This window comes from Macrosteles quadrilineatus, unplaced genomic scaffold, assembly GCF_028750875.1.
Source record: "Macrosteles quadrilineatus isolate MER2022 unplaced genomic scaffold, UCM_ALF_1.0 Scaffold_7__1_contigs__length_78375512, whole genome shotgun sequence".
NCBI lineage: Eukaryota > Metazoa > Arthropoda > Insecta > Hemiptera > Cicadellidae > Macrosteles > Macrosteles quadrilineatus.
This window is the reverse complement of record NW_026542600.1, coordinates 43,011,971-43,034,120: the sequence shown is the minus strand read 5'-3', so window position 1 is coordinate 43,034,120 and position 22,150 is coordinate 43,011,971. Positions and strand designations below refer to the sequence as shown.

At 34.6% G+C, this 22,150-nt stretch overlaps 2 protein-coding genes across 2 annotated transcripts; both read left to right on the top strand.

Moving 5' to 3' along the window:
- The first annotated feature begins 6,326 nt into the window (after positions 1–6,326).
- On the top strand, positions 6,327–10,263 carry LOC128998409 (uncharacterized). Its single transcript, XM_054424528.1, has 2 exons — positions 6,327–6,601; positions 8,960–10,263. The coding sequence occupies exons 1-2, from the start codon at positions 6,353–6,355 to the stop codon at positions 10,013–10,015; spliced, it is 1,305 nt and encodes a 434-aa protein (XP_054280503.1). The 5' UTR covers positions 6,327–6,352; the 3' UTR covers positions 10,016–10,263.
- A 1,166-nt stretch (positions 10,264–11,429) lies between these two features.
- LOC128998563 (uncharacterized) lies at positions 11,430–21,728 on the top strand. The gene is made up of 2 exons (XM_054424759.1): positions 11,430–11,607; positions 20,860–21,728. The coding sequence occupies exons 1-2, from the start codon at positions 11,458–11,460 to the stop codon at positions 21,691–21,693; spliced, it is 984 nt and encodes a 327-aa protein (XP_054280734.1). The 5' UTR covers positions 11,430–11,457; the 3' UTR covers positions 21,694–21,728.
- The last annotated feature ends 422 nt before the right edge of the window (positions 21,729–22,150 follow it).

Genomic DNA, 22,150 nt, shown 5'->3' with positions numbered 1-22,150 from the left:
GAGTAGTGATGTTTCTATCAGCCTAACATCGCGTTATATATTTTAACGATATTTTACATTACGAAAGCTCACTGTGCGTTGTATAGCCTAGACAGAACTAGACATCCCATTCCCTTGTAAAATATGTAATTTATAAATTATAATGAACGTAGCTAAATTAAGTTACCAATAGTGGGCTGTAAATCACACAGCTACCAATAGTGTGCTGTAAATCTCACAGCTACCAATAGTGTGCTGTAAATCACACAGCTACCAATAGTGTGCTGTAAATCATAAAGCTACCAATAGTGTGCTGTAAATCTCACAGCTACCAATAGTGGGCTGTAAATCATAAAGCTACCAATAGTGTGCTGTAAATCACACAGCTACCAATAGTGTGCTGTAAATCATAAAGCTACCAATAGTGTGCCGTAAATCTCACAGCTACCAATAGTGGGCTGTAAATCTCACAGCTACCAATAGTGTGCTGTAAATCACTCAGCTACCAATAGTGTGCTGTAAATCACTCAGCTACCAATAGTGTGCTGTAAATCACTCAGCTACCAATCGTGTGTAGTAAATCACTCAGCTACCAATAGTGTGCTGTAAATCACTCAGCTACCAATAGTGTGCTGTAAATCACTCAGCTACCAATAGTGTGCTGTAAATCACTCAGCTACCAATAGTGTGCTGTAAATCACTCAGCTACCAACAGTGTGCTGTAAATCACTCAGCTACCAATCGTGTGTAGTAAATCACTCAGCTACCAATAGTGTGCTTTAAATCACTCAGCTACCAATAGTGTGCTGTAAATCACTCAGCTACCAATAGTGTGCTGTAAATCACTCAGCTACCAATAGTGTGCTGTAAATCACTCAGCTACCAATAGTGTGCTGTAAATCACTCAGCTACCAATAGTGTGCTGTAAATCACTCAGCTACCAATAGTGTGCTGTAAATCACTCAGCTACCAATAGTGTGCTGTAAATCACTTAGCTACCAATCGTGTGTAGTAAATCACTCAGCTACCAATAGTGTGCTTTAAATCACGCAGCTACCAATAGTGTGCTGTAAATCACTCAGCTACCAATAGTGTGCTGTAAATCACTCAGCTACCAATAGTGTGCTGTAAATCACTCAGCTACCAATAGTGTGCTGTAAATCACTCAGCTACCAATAGTGTGCTGTAAATCACTCAGCTACCAATAGTGTGCTGTAAATCACTCAGCTACCAATAGTGTGCTGTAAATCTCACAGCTACCAATAGTGTGCTGTAAATCACTCAGCTACCAATAGTGTGCTGTAAATCACTCAGCTACCAATAGTGTGCTGTAAATCACTCAGCTACCAATAGTGTGCTGTAAATCACTCAGCTACCAATAGTGTGCTGTAAATCACTCAGCTACCAATAGTGTGCTGTAAATCACTCAGCTACCAATAGTGTGCTGTAAATCACTCAGCTACCAATAGTGTGCTGTAAATCACTCAGCTACCAATCGTGTGTAGTAAATCACTCAGCTACCAATAGTGTGCTTTAAAATCACTCAGCTACCAATAGTGTGCTGTAAATCACTCGTTTCTGTCGATCACTCCAAATGTTTAAACGAGCAAAATTTAAATGTTAAACTAAGCATATTTCATATCACGCCAACTATATCAGTAAGAAATAGGGGAAGAATTAAAATTTCTCAATTAAGCACACACTGTGAGAGGCCCATTCAATTATGATCTTTTTCAAAAAAGAAAATTGCTACAACTGGTCCATATAAATGGGATGTCTACTTCAGAACTAAAAATTCAATAACATTATGAAGAATACGACACGGTAAAAGTTTATGATTATTGTATAACAGATGAGAATTGATCATATAGAGATTTATAGATAGTTATATTAGAGAGTTATCATACCTTTATCACATTTACTGGTATATCGAATCGAAACTTACATGAATCCAAATCCTTCTTTTCTACTTTTAAACTTCAGGAAAACTTAAATCCACCGTTGGAGTTTACATTTTTCACTCTCCAATATTTGCCACATCCAATATAGTGGTTGCCTAAAATATGAATATTATCAATAAATGTACACTATATTTCATTGTTTTAAGTTTAGGTCCACCATTTAAAAAAATCCAACGCTTAATACAATTGGGAGAGGGTATTAGATTTTTCTTCTTTATCAAACATATCAAAATCTACTTATTTTTTTTAAATAACCCACTAACATTTCGTATGTTTATTCAAGTGTACCGGTATTACTGACCTGATTCAAATTATATTAATAGTCATTATAGACATTAATTTATCACTCTAAATTCATACTGTGAATTTAAAGCCATACAGCGCGTATATACTACACATATATAATATATATGTTAATCTACAATACCCATTTTAAATCAGAATACAGTAAATAAATACAGTACCCCATGAAAATTTTACATTTCTGTAAAGGGAATGAAATTTTCTTCCTTTTTGTCATTTGTAATTTTTTTATAAATACTATGTTTTTTTAGTTATTAAGCTATGAAAATTTAAAATAGCAGCCATTTTGAAATTATACAAAGTAGAAACTTGATGCTTGTAAAAGAATAGTTCCTATTAGTCATTATACACGTACCAAGTTTGAAGCTGGTACCTCAAGTGGCTCCAAAGTTATGGAAAGTTATGTAACAAATACATAGGCCTACACACCGACAGACGGAGACGGAAAACGAAGCGAGATAGAGCATATGTTTATGTGATATTTTTGTTTGTTTTGACTTAAGGAACATGTGTTATTAAAACCTCTATTAACTGGATACAGTAACGTTTAAACTCTAATAGTCCCTTTAGAACCATGTCTCCCAATAACACCCTTACTGTATTAAGATGTAAATTTAACCCAGTGTGGTACTGAATTATTATTGACACATAGATGAATCATATTCGATTATGTTAAACTTAATGTGTGTTTTGTACAGAATCCAAGGTGTGCATTTCGATGTTGTTCGAAATTCCTACCAATAATATTGTTACATGTATATATATCGCTTCCTTTATCGATAATTATCTAGCTGTTATTCTTGTTTTTCTTTATATGTTAGAATAGTTCCAGACTTCAAATATGTCTGAAAGTCTAGTCATGTGGGAAGCGTATTTCCGAATCAACACATTGTTGGCCAAACAATATTTGTTCCCATTTACTTAATGTTTCAGTAGCCTTTTTATCACAAATATCATATGCAGATTAAAATACTATTTGTGTTTTTTAGACTTATGTATTTTACGATGTTATTTATTGTACAGATTTGAGGATATATTTAACTAAATCTAGTCACTATCTTACTTTTTAATAAATAATTTTGACACCTACGTCGCATTTTATTTCTTCTCAATGTTTTGCATGATTTCCTATAACTACACATATTGTCTTGGCTATCCTTGTAATTAAATCATAATTTTTGTACATCTGTAAAACACCTTAAAAAGTACCTACTCAAATAACGTGAAAGTATGCAACAAACATTCGAAATGCTCAACTCCAGGTCATCTACTTTGATTATTTTAAGCCTACTTTGACCTAAAGGTCTGATTTATGACACATACAAACACCTCTAACTTAATGAGTAAAATAAGATTAAAATATGTAATATACACAAACCAAACAAATTGTACATTCAATGTGTTTCAATAACTATAGTAAACCTACTCATTTTTAAAGGTATATTTTCAAGGATAAATAGTATAGAATGTTTCCCTTTCACAATGTGCCATAACCTGTAACCTTTTACAATAGTATTGCCAGATAATGGGTCTTAAATTATTCTTCCTTCTCCAAAAGTAACAGTTATTAACATAGTTTTTTGTTTTATCAAAATGAATACTAAGACAAACTCTGATAACCCAGAGTGTGGTTTTGTATTATAATTTTTCGTAATTATTATTTGCTAAACTAATTTAATTTATGTTTTAGAATTTTTTTTACTACATAAGTATTGTAATTTTCTTGAACAAGTTAAAATTGTATTGATATGAGATTATTTTTAGTAATGACGTTGATCGGACTAAATGTACAGCATACTACAACGAGCTATTAATTGATATTCTTACATTTTGCGGACACCAGAGCAAAAAGGGGGAATGTCAGAAAAACGCTAATTTTAGAAAACAGCGATACAGTTTTTTTCAAACGCTCCAAATAGAAATACTTTACAGTCCCAGTACGATGGAAATTCCTCCTTTTTATTCTGTATGTCTATAATTATAATCGTTATATCTTTGGCCATTACGCTTTCTCTTCCAGGTCAGTTTACAGAACATATAGAACTTTTCTCAGAGCATATGAACCAGTCGCTACTAAAAAAAATATATTGGACATTTCCCCTTCTTCCCTTGTCCATGTAACAATATTTTATTGAACGACTTTCGTTTCAAATTTACCCAGTGACAAATCGTAATATATTTGTCAATTATAGATATGGCTTTGAAAATGTGTTAAGCTTTGATAAATACAAAGGATATGAAGAGTTTCAGGGGTTGAAGTGGGGAGTAGAGGGAAGGGGTGGGCCCAAATAGAGCGTGTGTCACTAAGTGAGCCTTGTCGTGATCTTTTGTCCAATCCCTCCATTGTGTTCAAAATGCCCATAAACTCACCATCAACCATCGCTTAGTATCATCATTGTACCTCATCTCTCGAGATGTAAACAAGAGTGGGTTGGACCGCAAAACCGAGTCTAATGGATGGATATTTCACTGGTTGTGGTTGTCAGGGTACGAACCAAAACTGATGGATGGATGTTTCACTGGTTGCGGTTCTGGTTGCTAGGTATATCCGAACATGATTGATTGAGATTTCAATGGTTGTGGTTGCTAGGTATACCCAAACTTGATTGATGAATATTCCGCTGGCTGTGGTTGTCAGGGTACGAAACAAAACTGATGGATGGATGTTTCACTTTTTGTGGTTCTGGTTGCTAGGTATATCCGAACATGATTGATGGAGATTTCAATGGTTGTGGTTGCTAGGTATATCCAAACTTGATTGATGAATATTCCACTGGCTGTGGTTGTCAGGGTACGAAACAAAACTGATGGATGGATGTTTCACTTTTTGTGGTTCTGGTTGCTAGGTATATCCGAACATGATTGATGGAGATTTCAATGGTTGTGGTTGCTAGGTATATCCAAACTTGATTGATGAATATTCCACTGGCTGTGGTTGTCAGGGTACGAAACAAAACTGATGGATGGATGTTTCACTGGTTACGGTTGCTATATAGTATCCAAACTTGATGGCTGAAGATTTAAATGGTTATGGTAACTAAGAAAGTAACTAATATGATGGGTAGTTATTTCACTGGTCTTGGTTGCTGGATACCCACTAATGAGGAATGGTTTTTTGTTTGCTAGGAAGGAATCAATTCTAATGGAAATAACTCTCATTGGTTGATGACATAATGCATACCGTAATAATTAAACAACTCGTGAGAATAATAAATTATTTATTTTCGAACTGGCTTAAAACAATTTTTACTCATTAAACTAATGTTAGCTTTTGGTGGATGTTGGGTTAGGTGCGTCACAGACTATAGGTCAATTGACCAAATGTACAATCGCAGAATGTGCCGACGACTTAACGGGGCCTGGACAATATATTGGTGAATGGTGATATAGGTCAACGATTGGTCATTAGTGCGACATGTAGCATTATAAGTCTTATGACAGTGCATTTAGAATTGTAGATACTATTTTTAAGAGCAAACCTGACTAAGCCATCAAAATGATGAATCAAATACAAACAAAATTTAACTGCCCATTTATTTTTAACTAATATTTATGATTTGAATTAGGTAAAAATTATCAATTTAAAAATGTTATCATAGACGGAAGGATTATATTGAAGATAGACGTGAATAAATGGTACTTATATTTAGTAGTTTATTTTTTTAATTATTATATCGCAGAACAAAAACAAACATTATTACTGCATCGATTTTCAAGTTAGTAGGAGCAATTGATGTTATAAAGAGTTATATCTTATAAAATACTAATAACATTAAACTTTTATAGTCTTTTTGTACATTAAAACACAAACAATATAAACGGACACTTGTGTTAAATTATAAATTAATTATTTATATTTAAATGATAAATATATCACAGGACAAAAACAAATAGTATGACTGTAAAGATGTTTGAGTGAGTTAAGTACCGTAGTAAAAGCAAAAATCATAAAAGATGGAAAGAACTTGACTGAAAGTTACAGTGAACAATATTCTATAGTTTACTTCTCGTCAATGAAGATCCCTGTGTAATCTGAGGTCTGATCTCATTACATAACGTCTCATCAGATACAGTAGTCGGCGTGATGGCCGGGTAGTAACCAAACTAGCATGCTGGCCAGGGTAGTCTCGGTATGTGTCCTTGTGGTATCTGTGCTCCACATCTCTGGAACCTGCGGTGAGACCAACATCACGCTGCTCACTCTACCTATCAACTTGACATCCTGGAGGACATCTTTACACAGGACCTTCAACGGATCTCTGGTTCGTCCTCTGACATCCCATCTGTCTTCTGCCTTGAACGATACTCTGCAATTCTTCAAGACTGGGAGCGTCGGCTGTACACCGGAAGGCGAAGAGGTAAAAGCTAGACCTAGAACGTGAGATTCACTCAAAGGGATATAGGTAATTAATATATTGGATCAATATATGACACACACACTCACAATAGGGCGCGTAATTAGCTCGTTTGTAATTAGCTTTGTTATTGACAATATTTTGAAAGGCAGCTGATCAAATAATCGAAAATCTTTGAGTTTTTTAGGATAAAACCATCAACCCTCTGGTTACCCGGCGAATATATCTGCCAATCTATAAGAAAACCTTAAAAGGCGAGGGAAATGCTCAAAGGCATACAGAGTGAATTTCTTATCAAGTAGTGAGTCTTAGTATCATTGCACTACCTTAATTTGTTAATTAAATTGATAATTAAATTTTATTATTCATATTCAATACATAATGTGGTAGATGGTTTTTAATTCAATATAGTATGCAACTTTTATACACACCCTTAATTTAAAATGTATTACAGATTTGATAGTTAAAGAAATATACTCAGCAATAGCCTACATTTAGCTGGTTTAAATAATATCGTTTATAATGATTAAATACATCATGAATAAAATCATGATGGTTAAATGATCGTTTTATAAGGAATTGGTACAAGATCCCTTTACTTCGTAGCCGCATGCAGTGAACCGAGTGTTTCAGGGATCTATTTCCTGTTTTCAAAAATCACATATTTACATATACAGAACATTGTAATGTACTGTATTTAATGAGGCTACATGTTATTTATTTAACGAGTTTTTAGCTCCAAGAACATCCCACACACGTAACGGCTAAAGTTTAAACTCATTTAACCACAAATATATTTTCCTATGACTGTAATGTTATGTGTTCAAATCTATAATCTCATTCATGTTGTTTACAAAGGCCAAACGCATATGCAATGTTTCCTTTCCGATACTCATAAAAAAACACAAGTTGTTAAGATTTCAGGACCTCCTGATCAAGGTCGTAGTAACAATAAACCGTGTGGTATCTGTAAATTAGGAATAATATTTTAGGAGTATCCTATTAGAACATATATTAGAATCAAATCGGCTGTTTATTTTAGAAGAGAGCACTTGCTATGTAATATTGAAAAGCTTGATCGCAGATTTACATGTCTATAGTTTGTTTTAAAATTTGTATTGTAAATGTTCAAACTTTATCCATATGTGGCATTTAAAGTTGTATAGTGATTTCATAATTTTTTTTCGATTTAAAAATTCTCCAAAACTATGTGCCATAGTATTAATAATAATATATAAGCCAATAGAGTTGAAATCGGTGACATGAAAATCGCGAGAAGTTACTTCAATACTTCACCCGCAACTACAAATTTCATATAATCAATACTAACTAGACAATTTATTTGTGGAACAATGGATCAGATGGTCGAGAACACAAGCGAATCAGATTCAAAATAGTTAAACATTATTTTCAGCTTTAATTTTTTAACATTACAAAGAGAATCTTTTTGTTGCTATAAAGCAATCTCCAGCACAGCTGTTTAATATATGAGCTCAGCGATGAGCATTGACAGCTCTTACTTACAGAAAAAGTTGTATTCGAGAAAGGTCAGTAACTGTTTGACGGCTCAAAACTGGGCCCAGCTGTTCTTAACATAGGTTTGTTTAGTGAGTAACAGAGCTACTCAGAAGTTCTCACTCCGTTTTACACTCATCCCTCATTCATATCCAGTTAAGAACACGCATCTTAATGTGTGTCGAATTGAATTAAATTCATCCAATTAACATAAGCAACTCAGAATCTTGTTCGTCGTTTTATTTATTTCGCTTTTAGCCAGAATCGGATGGAAAATACTATGTAGGCTACTTTTAATGTGTGTTGTGTATGTATGTGTTGTAGGTAATACCACACTTGTCAGTCAGTGTGCGCGTGCAGTGTCTTACTCAACTTTTTTAGTGTCAATGCTGATGGCATTCAAGATTTCTATTACTAAACAAATGTAGAATTTGTAATGATAAATTATGATGAGGCTTACCTTTTTTAACGTTCTACGTAACAGGAGAATGCATGCAGTATAGTAGCTTTACAATCGGCTTGCTGCTAAAATAAAAGGAGAAGGAAGTGTTTTTATAAATTGACAATGAACCTTGGCCCGTTTAAATTCAAAGTTCTTATGATATCCTTACAGGATAACAAGTCGCTTAGTAAGTAGGCTGAAATATCAAATAACAATTTTCAAGTCGCAACGCAGGTACAACAATCCCGTCCAAATAAAAACTATGTTCACTGACATTGTCCTGAATAATCGCTTGTTCTACATACCACATAGATACTGCATGCTACAACGTGTTGTCAAAACCTGTTTGTGAATAGCTTATGATCACTTATTGTATCAGGTACAGTAATCTGTGATTGTTGCAGTGCATTCCTGATGTTCCATCGTGCTGCCCCTCAACGGCGGACGGTCATTTAGGTGACAGAGAGGACGAGGACCTCCAATGTCTTCCTCAAGGTGGTGTCTACCGTTGCAGTCTCGTCACGGACTCGGAGGACGTTGCTCAACTGAGGCTAAACGCCCTGGAGTACGGAGACAGTGCGGGGCAGCTGGAGTCGCACCCTTGGATCAACAGTTGGGAGTTCCAGTCTAGAAGTATGGCGGAGCGGGAGGAGTTACAAGCACTTCAAGACGCTGAGTGGAAGAAGAACTGGAAACCGAGCAGCCAGGAAAATGTTTGGATCAAGGCCTACAACAAAGTTAAGAACGAAGCCCTAAACGCGTGGAAGGATTTGAGGAAGATGAAAAAACTAAAGGAAGTAAAAGATACTTTGATAGACAAGAAGAACAAAAGACTAGAGCCCACGGTCCCACCAGCTCCAGAGCCCGTACAAGAACCCCTACCTGAGCCCGAGGACGAGCCTGTGGTGGAGGAAGAGGAAAAAGAAGAAAATCCTGCAACCCAAAAAGCAGCGAGGGTTTTGTACCCGGATGAGCTATCGGAGGAAACAATCCACGGCAACAAAGGTCAAGCGGAGTCAGGCAGTGAAGAGAGTGTGATTAAATTTTCTGATGAATTACCAAAACGGGATAAGAAATTAGATTTCAGACTAGACAACTTAATTAAAGACGCCATGTACTTAGCAAGTGAAAAACTGAAGAAGACAACTGAACAGGGTAATCGGCCTTCAGGAAAAGACAGCTCTGTAGTATCTCCTTTGTCGTCACAGGAGGAACTTCTTCGCCTGGAAAACATTCAAGACATTGTAGATAAGTTAACGAAGGAAGTAAACGACCTAAAATCGTTGAAGACGCAAAGAGACGAAAACAATAAAGACAACGTTGACAACAAAGGGCCCAGTATAGACGAATTAATAGAGAAACACGTGCGTAACATACTAGAAGAAAAGAGAAGGTTATATGAACTGAGACAAATCGAGGAAGCGAGGAGATTGAAAAAAGAAGGACTTATTAAAACGTAGCAACACACCTAAATAATTAGGTCAACTAAATAAACATGAATCAGTTCAAAAACCAGTCATCCTAACCTACTATTTTTATTTTTGTCATTTTTACTTATGAACATTATTTAATAAACATAATTAAATGCAAAACAAACAAATGGGATAGTGAAATTATATACTTCAAAAATGGATTTTACTTCCCTCAAATAATTTGTTATTCGTTCTCTTGCACTGTTTAGTTATTAAAACAGAACAGACTCGTTATCAACAAAACTTTCTTGTATAATATTCCTTGTACCCTTGTTATACAGATAATTATATTTTACATTTTATGGTAGCTGATTTCGTCACGTATAGTGTTTATTATTGTCCATTGTTTTTTAGGCAGACGCAATCGGCTGAATAGAGAACAGTCGAACTAATAATTCCTTGATTACATGGAAACCGTTGCTTGGTATTTTAGAAAATAATTTTCTTATATCTTTTGGACCTATTGTACAATGGCCAAATAGTTTCTGGCCATTCAGATTGCAAAAATCATTTTACCTCAAATGTCCTCCTCTTGTTTCCTCTGATAATCGTATTATATCTTTTTATTATACAACAAGAGGTCTGGATTAACAATGTGTCGTAGCTCAATTATGAACTTAAGGATTCGGACAATTCGTTGGGATTCACTCGGATGTGGTTTAACAATTGTGAACGCCTAATAGATGTAGTACATAAACTAAACCTACTGATAAAGTGGATGGTAGTAGTGGATACGCACTGAATGTAAGCCTTTTCCAAAACGGTGAATATTTTGCTGAACACCGTTCTCTCTAACTCTGTTTCGTGGTTTTAAATCCGACTTATAAACAACATTTTACCCATTATGCTGTTGGCACTATTCTGTTGTTGTTTATTCTGTTCTAAAGCGTGCTATTAGTGTAACTTCCCAGAGAGTTTATAATCTACATTGTATCTGTATTGTTTTCTATTATGAACTTGTGTGGAGAACACATCAGTGAATGGTTCTTCGATATTGACGTGTTTGGATAATCATGTATACTTTAATTTTATATAACATAAATTGAGATATAACGTCACGTATGGTTTAAAAGGTAAATGAATGTTCATTGACAGTAAACATTTACCTATTGGAGGGAGTTCGAAAGTTCCAACAAAACGATAAATGTAGAATGATAGGACTTTGTTAATTTATTTGGAAGTAAACTGAACATAAATGGAGATCGTGTACGTAATAAAATGACTTAACTAAATATAACTAATCAATTAGAGCGGTAAAGAAAGGAAATATTACGGCAATAAATCATGTTTACTGCCCTGTTAGTATTTTACAGTCCCCTTTTACTGTATCAGCTACCAAAGTTTCTTATCGGCTCGAGAGTTAACAATCACACTAGTTATCAAACATTCGCCACATCAGCATCTGATAAGAGAACGACAGTGGGCCAGTAATGGGCGAGTGGTCGGCCCGGTGGTCGCTGTGGTCAGTGTTAGTGGCCGTGCAGCATGTGGGAGGATGCAATGTCCGGGAGATCGCAGAGATTGTACAGAAAAGGTTCAGAGAAGAGATCGCGGCCCAGTGTGCCTCTATAGGTGATAAGGTAAACTTGAAATTGAAATACTTATTACACCTTCCCGCCATAGGTGATAAGGTAAACTTGAAGTTAACTTACTAGGACTAGACTTTCGTCTCTCCAGAGATGTTTGTCGAACTAGAGATCGCAGCCAAGTGTGCCTCTATAGGTGATAAGGTAAACTTGAGTTTAACTTACTTATTACACCTTCAACTATTGCTAGAACTAGACTTTCGTCCCACTAGAGATTTTCGTTGAACTAGAGATCGCAGCCAAGTGTGTCTCTATAGGTGATAAGGTAAACTTGAGTTTGAATTACTTATTACACCTTCGACTATTGCTAAGACTAGACTTTCGTCCCACTAGAGATGTTTGTCGAACTAGAGATCGCAGCCAAGTGTGCCTCTATAGGTGATAAGGTAAACTTGAGTTTGAATTACTTATTACACCTTCGACTATTGCTAAGACTAGACTTTCGTCCCATTAGAGATGTTTGTTGAACTAGAGATCGCAGCCAAGTGTGCCTCTATAGGTGATAAGGTAAACTTGAGTTTGAATTACTTATTACACCTTCGACTATTGCTAAGACTAGACTTTCGTCCCATTAGAGATGTTTGTTGAACTAGAGATCGCAGCCAAGTGTGCCTCTATAGGTGATAAGGTAAACTTGAGTTTGAATTACTTATTACACCTTCGACTATTGCTAAGACTAGACTTTCGTCTCTCTAGAGATGTTTGTCGAACTAGAGAACGCAGCCAAGTGTGCCTTTATAGGTGATAAGGTAAACTTGAGTTTGAATTACTTATTACACCTTCGACTATTGCTAAGACTAGACTTTCGTCCCACTAGAGATGTTTGTCGAACTAGAGATCGCAGCCAAGTGTGCCTCTATAGGTGATAAGGTAAACTTGAGTTTGAATTACTTATTACACCTTCGACTATTGCTAAGACTAGACTTTCGTCCCATTAGAGATGTTTGTTGAACTAGAGATCGCAGCCAAGTGTGCCTCTATAGGTGATAAGGTAAACTTGAGTTTGAATTACTTATTACACCTTCGACTATTGCTAAGACTAGACTTTCGTCCCACTAGAGATGTTTGTCGAACTAGAGATCGCAGCCAAGTGTGCCTCTATAGGTGATAAGGTAAACTTGAGTTTGAATTACTTATTACACCTTCGACTATTGCTAAGACTAGACTTTCGTCCCATTAGAGATGTTTGTTGAACTAGAGAACGCAGCCAAGTGTGCCTCTATAGGTGATAAGGTAAACTTGAGTTTGAATTACTTATTACACCTTCGACTATTGCTAAGACTAGACTTTCGTCCCATTAGAGATGTTTGTTGAACTAGAGATCGCAGCCAAGTGTGCCTCTATAGGTGATAAGGTAAACTTGAGTTTGAATTACTTATTACACCTTCGACTATTGCTAAGACTAGACTTTCGTCCCACTAGAGATTTTCGTTGAACTAGAGATCGCAGCCAAGTGTGTCTCTATAGGTGATAAGGTAAACTTGAGTTTGAATTACTTATTACACCTTCGACTATTGCTAAGACTAGACTTTCGTCCCACTAGAGATGTTTGTCGAACTAGAGATCGCAGCCAAGTGTGCCTCTATAGGTGATAAGGTAAACTTGAGTTTGAATTACTTATTACACCTTCGACTATTGCTAAGACTAGACTTTCGTCCCATTAGAGATGTTTGTTGAACTAGAGATCGCAGCCAAGTGTGCCTCTATAGGTGATAAGGTAAACTTGAGTTTGAATTACTTATTACACCTTCGACTATTGCTAAGACTAGACTTTCGTCCCATTAGAGATGTTTGTTGAACTAGAGATCGCAGCCAAGTGTGTCTCTATAGGTGATAAGGTAAACTTGAGTTTGAATTACTTATTACACCTTCGACTATTGCTAAGACTAGACTTTCGTCCCATTAGAGATGTTTGTTGAACTAGAGATCGCAGCCAAGTGTGCCTCTATAGGTGATAAGGTAAACTTGAGTTTGAATTACTTATTACACCTTCGACTATTGCTAAGACTAGACTTTCGTCCCATTAGAGATGTTTGTTGAACTAGAGATCGCAGCCAAGTGTGTCTCTATAGGTGATAAGGTAAACTTGAGTTTGACTTACTTATTACACCTTCGACTACTGCTAGTACTAGACTTTCGTCTCTCTAGAGATGTTTGTCGAACTAGAGAACGCAGCCAAGTGTGCCTTTATAGGTGATAAGGTAAACTTGAGTTTAACTTACTTATTACACCTTCGACTATTGCTAGAACTAGCCTTTCGTCTCTCTAGAGATGTTTGTTGAACTAGAGATCGCAGCCAAGCGTGTCTCTATAGGTGATAAGGTAAACTTGAGTTTAACTTACTTATTACACCTTCGACTATTGCTAGAACTAGCCTTTCGTCTCTCTAGAGATGTTTGTTGAACTAGAGATCGCAGCCAAGTGTGTCTCTATAGGTGATAAGGTAAACTTGAGTTTAACTTACTTATTACACCTTCGACTATTGCTAGAACTAGACTTTCATCCTCATGTTGTAGCCAAGTATTTAAATCAAAATTGACGTAGCCACATCAATTCATGTTGAGCCACTTATAGTTTGTAAATTATTGATTTCTATATAAGTCAACTTTTTAACCAAGTAAAACTGTAAGGACGACTTATTGTAATCTTTACCATCTTTTTTGTCACATCAACGATCTTACTAATAAAAACTATGGGTGAAGAACAGAATATCAGTCTTTAGCAATCTTGTGAGTAGCTCATTCAACTGTGATTTTTATGTTTTAAAAGTAGGCTACAGCAAATCCATATAGATAGGATGTATATTTCAGTATACAAAATTCATTGGCTATATCCAAGAAACCTCTGTGTTTGTTAAAGCAGCGTATTATTAGACCATTACTCCATTAGTTTAAATATTATATCGACACACTACGGTGTGTATTTGTTGCGAAGACGATTTAAGGACACATCCTTCAATTCAACGAATCAGATTATGCATTCGTTCCTCACTTAGGTCACCTGGTTCGTAACCAGGATCACATTAAAAGTCCAATGAGTAATGGCAGTTATGTCCAACTTACAACCTTAGAAAATCTGTTTGACTTTTCTCAGAATCAACCCAGCAACATCCAAATACTAGGCGAGCATCATTGCCTATCCTATGGGTGCCCAACTCTCTTGTAGAAGTTCGCCCACACTAAGTTCTCCAAGGTTTTTAGGGGGCATGAAAGCTCTGTATTTGAGGATTGCCTCAATACTTAAAACATTAGTTTCAAATATTATACTGAACATGAATATATACACGACATAAATTCATTATAATTTGCGGAAAGTGTGCTGTATAATAAACTGTATGTAAATACAGTAAATAAAAACTATGGGAATTAAAAAATTAAAAACAAGTCGAAAATCCAAGACATTCTACAAATTTTGAAGTACGTAGGTCGTTTTTTGAAGGTGAAGGAGTGCGATTTTTGAAAAACGCAATAGCGTTCTTGTAGAAGATTTAATGCATGACCATGAAAATTCGTTTAAATCTTTGCTAGCTTTTGCCGTTTTCGAGCTATAGCCGTAAAAAAACTTAAATATTTTTTAAATATGAAAATGTAACTTGTTGGATTTTCTGGGTGTCCTGGGACCGAGACGGACCTCCACAAAAAAATTCAGATCCCTATTATAGAAGTGGGTAAACATTTAAATACCTGATCAGTGAGTCAGTGAGCTACACAAGCGGCTGTATAACCCGTTAAAGAATGTACACGGGTGGTCTGATTCACTCTTTTAAGACTATTTTAATGTTCAACAATCCATTCTGTTGTTGCAATAAGTTAGTCTCCAGCTTCCGATCTTTATGATAGCATAGGTATAGTGCAAGTTATGGAACCTCAATGTTATACAAACAAAATATTTTATTCTTACTTTACTACTACGAGGTTAATAAATTATTATACTCATAAATTTACATCTAACAATAACAATAACCACAGTAATTATTCAAAACAGGTGCCTCCTGGAGGCCTAATGCCTAAAAAAATAGCAGCCTTCAAACCAATTTTTAAGTTTTGATTTTTTAATTAAAGTAGTGTTTACCTCCTAAATAAAAGTACGAATATTATTATTTTCCGAAAATTAATATTACTAAGCAATATCACTGTACGACTTTTACCAGCCTTTCATTGGCATAATGGTCACTTTCCAATAGCTAGAATACTATTAATGGGCTGCTAAGTGAAGGTGAGGTGAATAGAGCTGAAGACAAGAATAAGAAACCTCCAGGAGAATGTGCAATTAAAACCCTGAGACGAAACACTAAAAAAATTAAAACCCCCGTTGCAGCAAACCTGTTGACTAAGCGAATTTCCATTTGTCTTAAATGATTTTCAATTAAATCCATTTAAATTACATTATGTTTAACGAGTCCATAGGTTTGCTGATACAAAAAAAGGAAACTAATAAACCGTGTTTTTTGTGTTTTTTTGTAAAATGTTATTAGCTTAGTATAAAATAAATAAATTTGCCAAGTTTGATCAAAATATAACCATAAACGAGCAAACTACAACATTTTACAATATTCTCCATAAGAATAACATAGGAATTTTAAATTTAAAATTTTTTTTGAATTTTTTCCATTACTAATAAATGTACAAAAAAACTTTGATGTACTAAATTATTTGTTTTTTAAGCTCTTTAAAAAGATCTAGAGAGAAATTGGGAAATTTTGTGTTTTGAGGGTCAAAAATTAGATAACCTAATTTTAAACCCATAAAACCCCCTGTAAACCCCCGTTTACATGGTCCGATCATGCTGGTTCACGAACTCATTCAAGTTTATCCCGCCTTACACCTTTAAACCAAATATCATCAACATCAGACAAAAATTACTCAAGTTATCGTGTTCACATATACATATGTAAATATTTGGAAGAATTGTGTTTTAGGCCTCTGGGGACATTAAAATGAAAAAGTAAATCGGTCCCGGGCCTAGGTCTTACCGTGCCACCTACGGTAATAACTACTTCCCTCTAGGGAAATTCGCTAAAACGCAGTTAATTTGCCAAAATAAAATGAAGGAAAATCTCTTTTCAATGTTAAGTGTAAACGTTTTAATTAAATAAAAACGACTTTATTTTTAAATACGTAGATAAATTGTTTAATTTCTTTAAAACTGACTCGTGTCGTGTTTATTGATTTGCTCTATTAATCTACTTTGAATTTTTATTTATTTAATTAGGGTATGATTTTTTATGTTACATTAAATACAAATAAGGTCAATCATGTTTAACACAAGTATCTACGCTTATTCATATTTCGGACATTCTTTAACATTTATATTTAGTGGTATTTTAAAATGTATCCTTACTGACTTATAAGTTTTTAGGTTGGGGGCGCCAAAACGTTATTCGCTTACACTAAAAAAGAGTATAGAACCGTCCCTGTGAAACCTTACTTCGATTTGGGGTTTAGACCTATTTTAATAGATCTAGAAACCTATTAAAACACATGGTCCTCTGGTTAGCTTTAGGTTGGCTTTAGCCTTAGTTCAGTTCAGGGAGTGATACGTTTTTGGTAGAGTATGTTTTTTGTTTTTTGTGATACTAAAAAATATACAACATTATGAATATACTGATTTCAAGAAAAGTGTCACCGTTATGATAGGATGTTCTTGTTTACTGAATCAGATGGAATATGTGATTTTCATACTGTACCTAACGTATAGTATACTTTACGGTTTCACAATATTTTTATTTTTGTTTTAAAGCTACTTTATATATTTTTAAATAAGTAATAACTCGAGGAAACCACAAAATGAACTATCGGACAGCTATGGTAAAATGCATCTTATAACAAAAAATTAAATCGGACGAATTGATTGAAGACTCGAGTCACACGACTAATAAACTACGGTCTGGTTCTTTTTCGAATCTTAAATCTTACAATATGAATATGCTAATACTACATATATATTAAGTGCTATGGATTTATGAACTAAGTTGTTTATCAAATCAAACCTTTTATGCTGAAAATTTCTCCAGATAAAGCTTTTTGTGAATTTCCCATATCCCTATGTATGTATGTATGTATTAATAAGACATTACCGTAGGTCTCATGTAAAAAACCTAGACTCGGGTCGGGGCTGATTTCCTTTTTCGTTTTGAACAGTAAATGAACTAAAAACCATCAAATTTTAATGGAATCGTACTAATATTATAACTGGGAAAGTTTGTGTGTTTGTTTGTTTGAATTTCAATCACGCATTAACTACTGGTCGGATAGAGCTGAAATTCGGTATTATGATAGCTTACGTTCCCTATTAACATATATACATACTCTTATCTCAAAGATCCTTTCGGGCTCACCCCAGTGGCTTTGGAGATTCCCATGTTAAACTTATTCATAAGTAAAATGAATTAAAGAATTTTGCCATCTGTTTCAACTACACAATTTGATTCTATGATATTCAATAGCATTAAAAAGTTGTAGGGTGTACCAACAGGGTGAAAGAAAACTATTGATTGGTTAAGTTAAGCTGAAATAAACAAAACACAGTAATAAAACAGTACAGTATTACTTACAAGTTACAGTAATACAAAAAAATAATCACACCTGATTTTAATAAGGTAATAAATTGAAAGAATAGCATACAAATATGTACATCTGAGGTATCTTTAACATTAGGTATATGGAAAGTTACCTTTTAGAAAGTAATTACGACCTTAAAGGGCAATGTATGAAATAATGGATAGTTTTGCGCAAGGTTTCTCGTAATGACGAACATTTTAAGTATATGGTTTATGGGGGTGTGACTTGTAGTTTTCTCAAAAGTTCATGGGTACTTTGGGATTTATATATCGATAAGCATTTACGTAAACGTCAACCTCGTACGAAGGACGGGTACTCTGCTAGTTGAACATAAGCGTGTTAACCTACATTTAAGGAACAAAGTGTTATAGGGGGTTTTATTGGGTTGTTTTGACCCTCAAAACATAACATTTTGCATTTTTTCAGACCATCTTAAAGCTTAAAAAATAAATAGTTTTGTTAATTGAAGTGCTGTTGAATGCCTTACAGATAAAATTAAAAAAAATACAAATTTAAAATGCCAAGGTTATTCTTATGGTTTGGTTAAAATGGAGAATAAATTAACTGTTGTAGTTTTGCTTGTTTATGAATGCAATTAGATCAAATTTAGCTTTTTGTTTATTTCATACTGAAGCATTCAAATTTAAATAAAAACCACCCATAATCACAATTTACATTTATAACACACGTTATGTTATTTAAATAGATAGTAAATCTGACAATGTAAAGGGAATATTTCAATAAAATCCAACCAGGTAAATGGAAATTAATTCGCTTTGTCTGCAGGTTTGCTGCGGTGGGGATATTTCCATTTATTTATGTTTGATATAAATACCTATTCACATAACGGTTTCTATTTATGTAATCGTTGAAGCTATACCTTCAATCTCCAAATCATTATTATAATATAGTTAGTAAACTGTACCACGGTACAAGCAGTTGGTTATGTTGTGCTAGGTTACTGAATTAATCAAACGATCTTTGCATAAGAACATGATTAATCAATCTCCATTTAAACACTTTTGCTTGTACTTGTGTGATTTTTATGGCATTTTAATAGAGTCAATTTTAACACTTTTAAAGAAAGCAGTCCAACCCCAATAAAGTTTTGGGGATGTGTCGGGAATCGAACCCGTCTCTCCCGCACCGAAGTCTGAGAATATAAGCACTAGACTATCAACACACCCAACCCTTTCATTACCACGAACTTCTTCACTACCCTTTGAATTTCATTCACCCTTTTTCACCAATAAATATTTAAATAATAGTTGTGTTTTAACGGTGTGTTCCAAAAGCTAAAGATCGGATTTATATACAAATCCACAACAAATACCCATTAATGTTAAGTTAATTTTACCAGTATTTATGGATCACATATTTTTTTATTGTTTGAACTAAAACACTATTATTGAGTAATTAAGAACATATACTTTTAAAGATGCCGAGGCACTTTTATCTACAGATACGGGCACCACGCTTTCCCTGCGTTCTTCTGTAGCTTTCTTTACTGTCGATGTTATCTAGTATTATTAAGTTTCAAGAAATTTTAAATAACAAAACAAAATGTCGAACAAAATTATATAAGCTTAGCGAAATAATAATCACAAAACAAATTCAAACTGTATTTAAACCTCATTGTGATCTAGACAAGCAACTAAAAATAAAAATAAATTGACATATATATAAAAATACATATATAAAAATGTTAACGAATGGTGTTTTTTGCCTCTAGGGGCATCAAAATGAAAAAGTAAATTGGTCCCGGGCCTAGGTCTTACCGTGTGCCACCTACGGTAATAGCTACTTCCATATAGTGAAATTCGCTAATAGATATACGTATGTTCCCTGTGCTAATCTTGAGCCCCGGGGAAACTTAAGTAAGAATATTACTAATAAACGTGTGAAAGTTAATAGTTTTCTTCTTTCTGATGCAAACCAATGAAAAACGTACATATAGGATAAACTATAAATGGTATTGGCTTTAATTGTTTATGCAGATTCTACTTTATAAGTTTACCAACGTTGTATACATGTCAAAAGTTCAAGTAAAGTAATAAAATAAAGCTGGAATATAGTTAGTCCCCATTTGTATCATCGAATCCCAAGTGTTGCTTAGTGTGTTTTGACAAAAACTTATACTACTATTTACACGTATTAAATATCGATAAATTGTTTCAACGTGTAAATCAGTATTCAATTTGCTAGTAGAACGGTTCTTTCACTAAAATTAAGGTATTTTACACAATACACAAGTTTTTATTTTGTTTACGTTATACTTTTCTTAACCTAATTAGAGTTGTTGGTTGAAGTAGGGATAACGTCAATTCATGACTAAGACACTTTTGGGTACGTTTTATTAATTAGTCTATTAACCCCCAATCTTGTCAATCAATGAGCATTTTCATCAATTAATTTCGTCAGACAAATTTCTACTATTGGAGTTTCGTGTTACATTAAACATGATGATATTGAACTTCTTTAGATTTAATTTTGACATCTCGAAATCGAGTCACTTTGCAGTATTTTTGTATGGTTAGAATGAGAATACAATTTTACATTTACTGTGGTACATTTTATTAATTTAGTCGTACTACTTTTCTATATAAAATTAATTAAGAAAGTGACATAGCTTAACTTTTTGTCATATTGTTCATTAAGTTAATAATTTATTTGATTGTTGTTACAGTGTTCATTTGATCGAGAATGCTGCAAAGGTCTGGAATGCTTGATGTCAGCGACACATGATGGCATAGGCCTCTCCTGCCAGAGGGCATGGCTGGCCGACCCGGACCGTGGAGACATGGTGTTTGAGATGCCGGACTCGTCTCCGTCAGAGCCGAAGAGTGAAGACGTTGATTGGATGGCCTTTAAATCTGAGGAGGTCAAGGGAAATGAAGACCACCTGAAGAGTATGGAAGACACAGTCGAGAAGATGTATCCCACTGATATGATGACAGAGATAGAGAATCTTCGAGAGAAAAAGAAAATGAAACTTCTGCAAGAGAACTACGAGCTTGAAAAACTGTTTACGGAGAGAGAAGAACAAGAGTTAGAACAGTTAAGAGCATTAAGAGCTGACGCTGAGATTGATCAACTGAGAAGACTGAAAGAACTGAGACTGAAGAGGAAGATGCAACTGATCAATGAACTCAAGGAACTAAGGGGACTTAGAGCGGAGGAAGATTACAACGCTCTTCAAGAGTTCAAGAAAACTAAAAATCTCAATGAATCCATCAATACTCTGTCAACACAAAATGAAACAGACGTAATAGATGAAAATGATAACAACTTGAACCCTAACAGTGTTGCTGAATACCAAACTCAATCGCCCGATAAAGTGCCCGATCCCCAAGAAGGGCAGAACCTACCGAAGCATAAACAAGGAATTCATGAAACCCACCACAAAAGAAAACATCACCATCACAAGAAAAAGAATCAAGGTCAAACTTTAGATCCTTCAAACCAGACTGAAGACGCTAATGCTGAAGATGAAACCTTCACTGAATACAACACAGGATGAATGAAAAAATAAAAACACGTTTTTAAAACAATGTCTATGTTTAATCTAATTTACTTCATGTACATTTTCTTGTGTAGGGATGGACAAAAATTGAATAACTAGTGAATTATTTAAGTATTGAAGAAATGACTGCAAACGAATTTCAAAACGTAGTTGCAGTTACAATAAGTATTTGAAACTAGAACTATTATTCAATTAAGTTTAATCTTCATTTTACTAGTGCTACATTTGATCTTTGATGTGTACTCTTTGCGTGCAAAGCAACTATTGTGGCTGCAACTACAACAAATCAGTTGATTAAAGCGCAGGTTAAGTAAACCTCAATTTTATTATTCCCGTATTATTTTCCCCAGGCTATCAATTCATGAGATAGCAGTTATTAATTTAGTATAAAATTGATCCTTACCACAGTACTGAAACATATCAACTTGTATCTTTATATTCTACTGGTTATTTG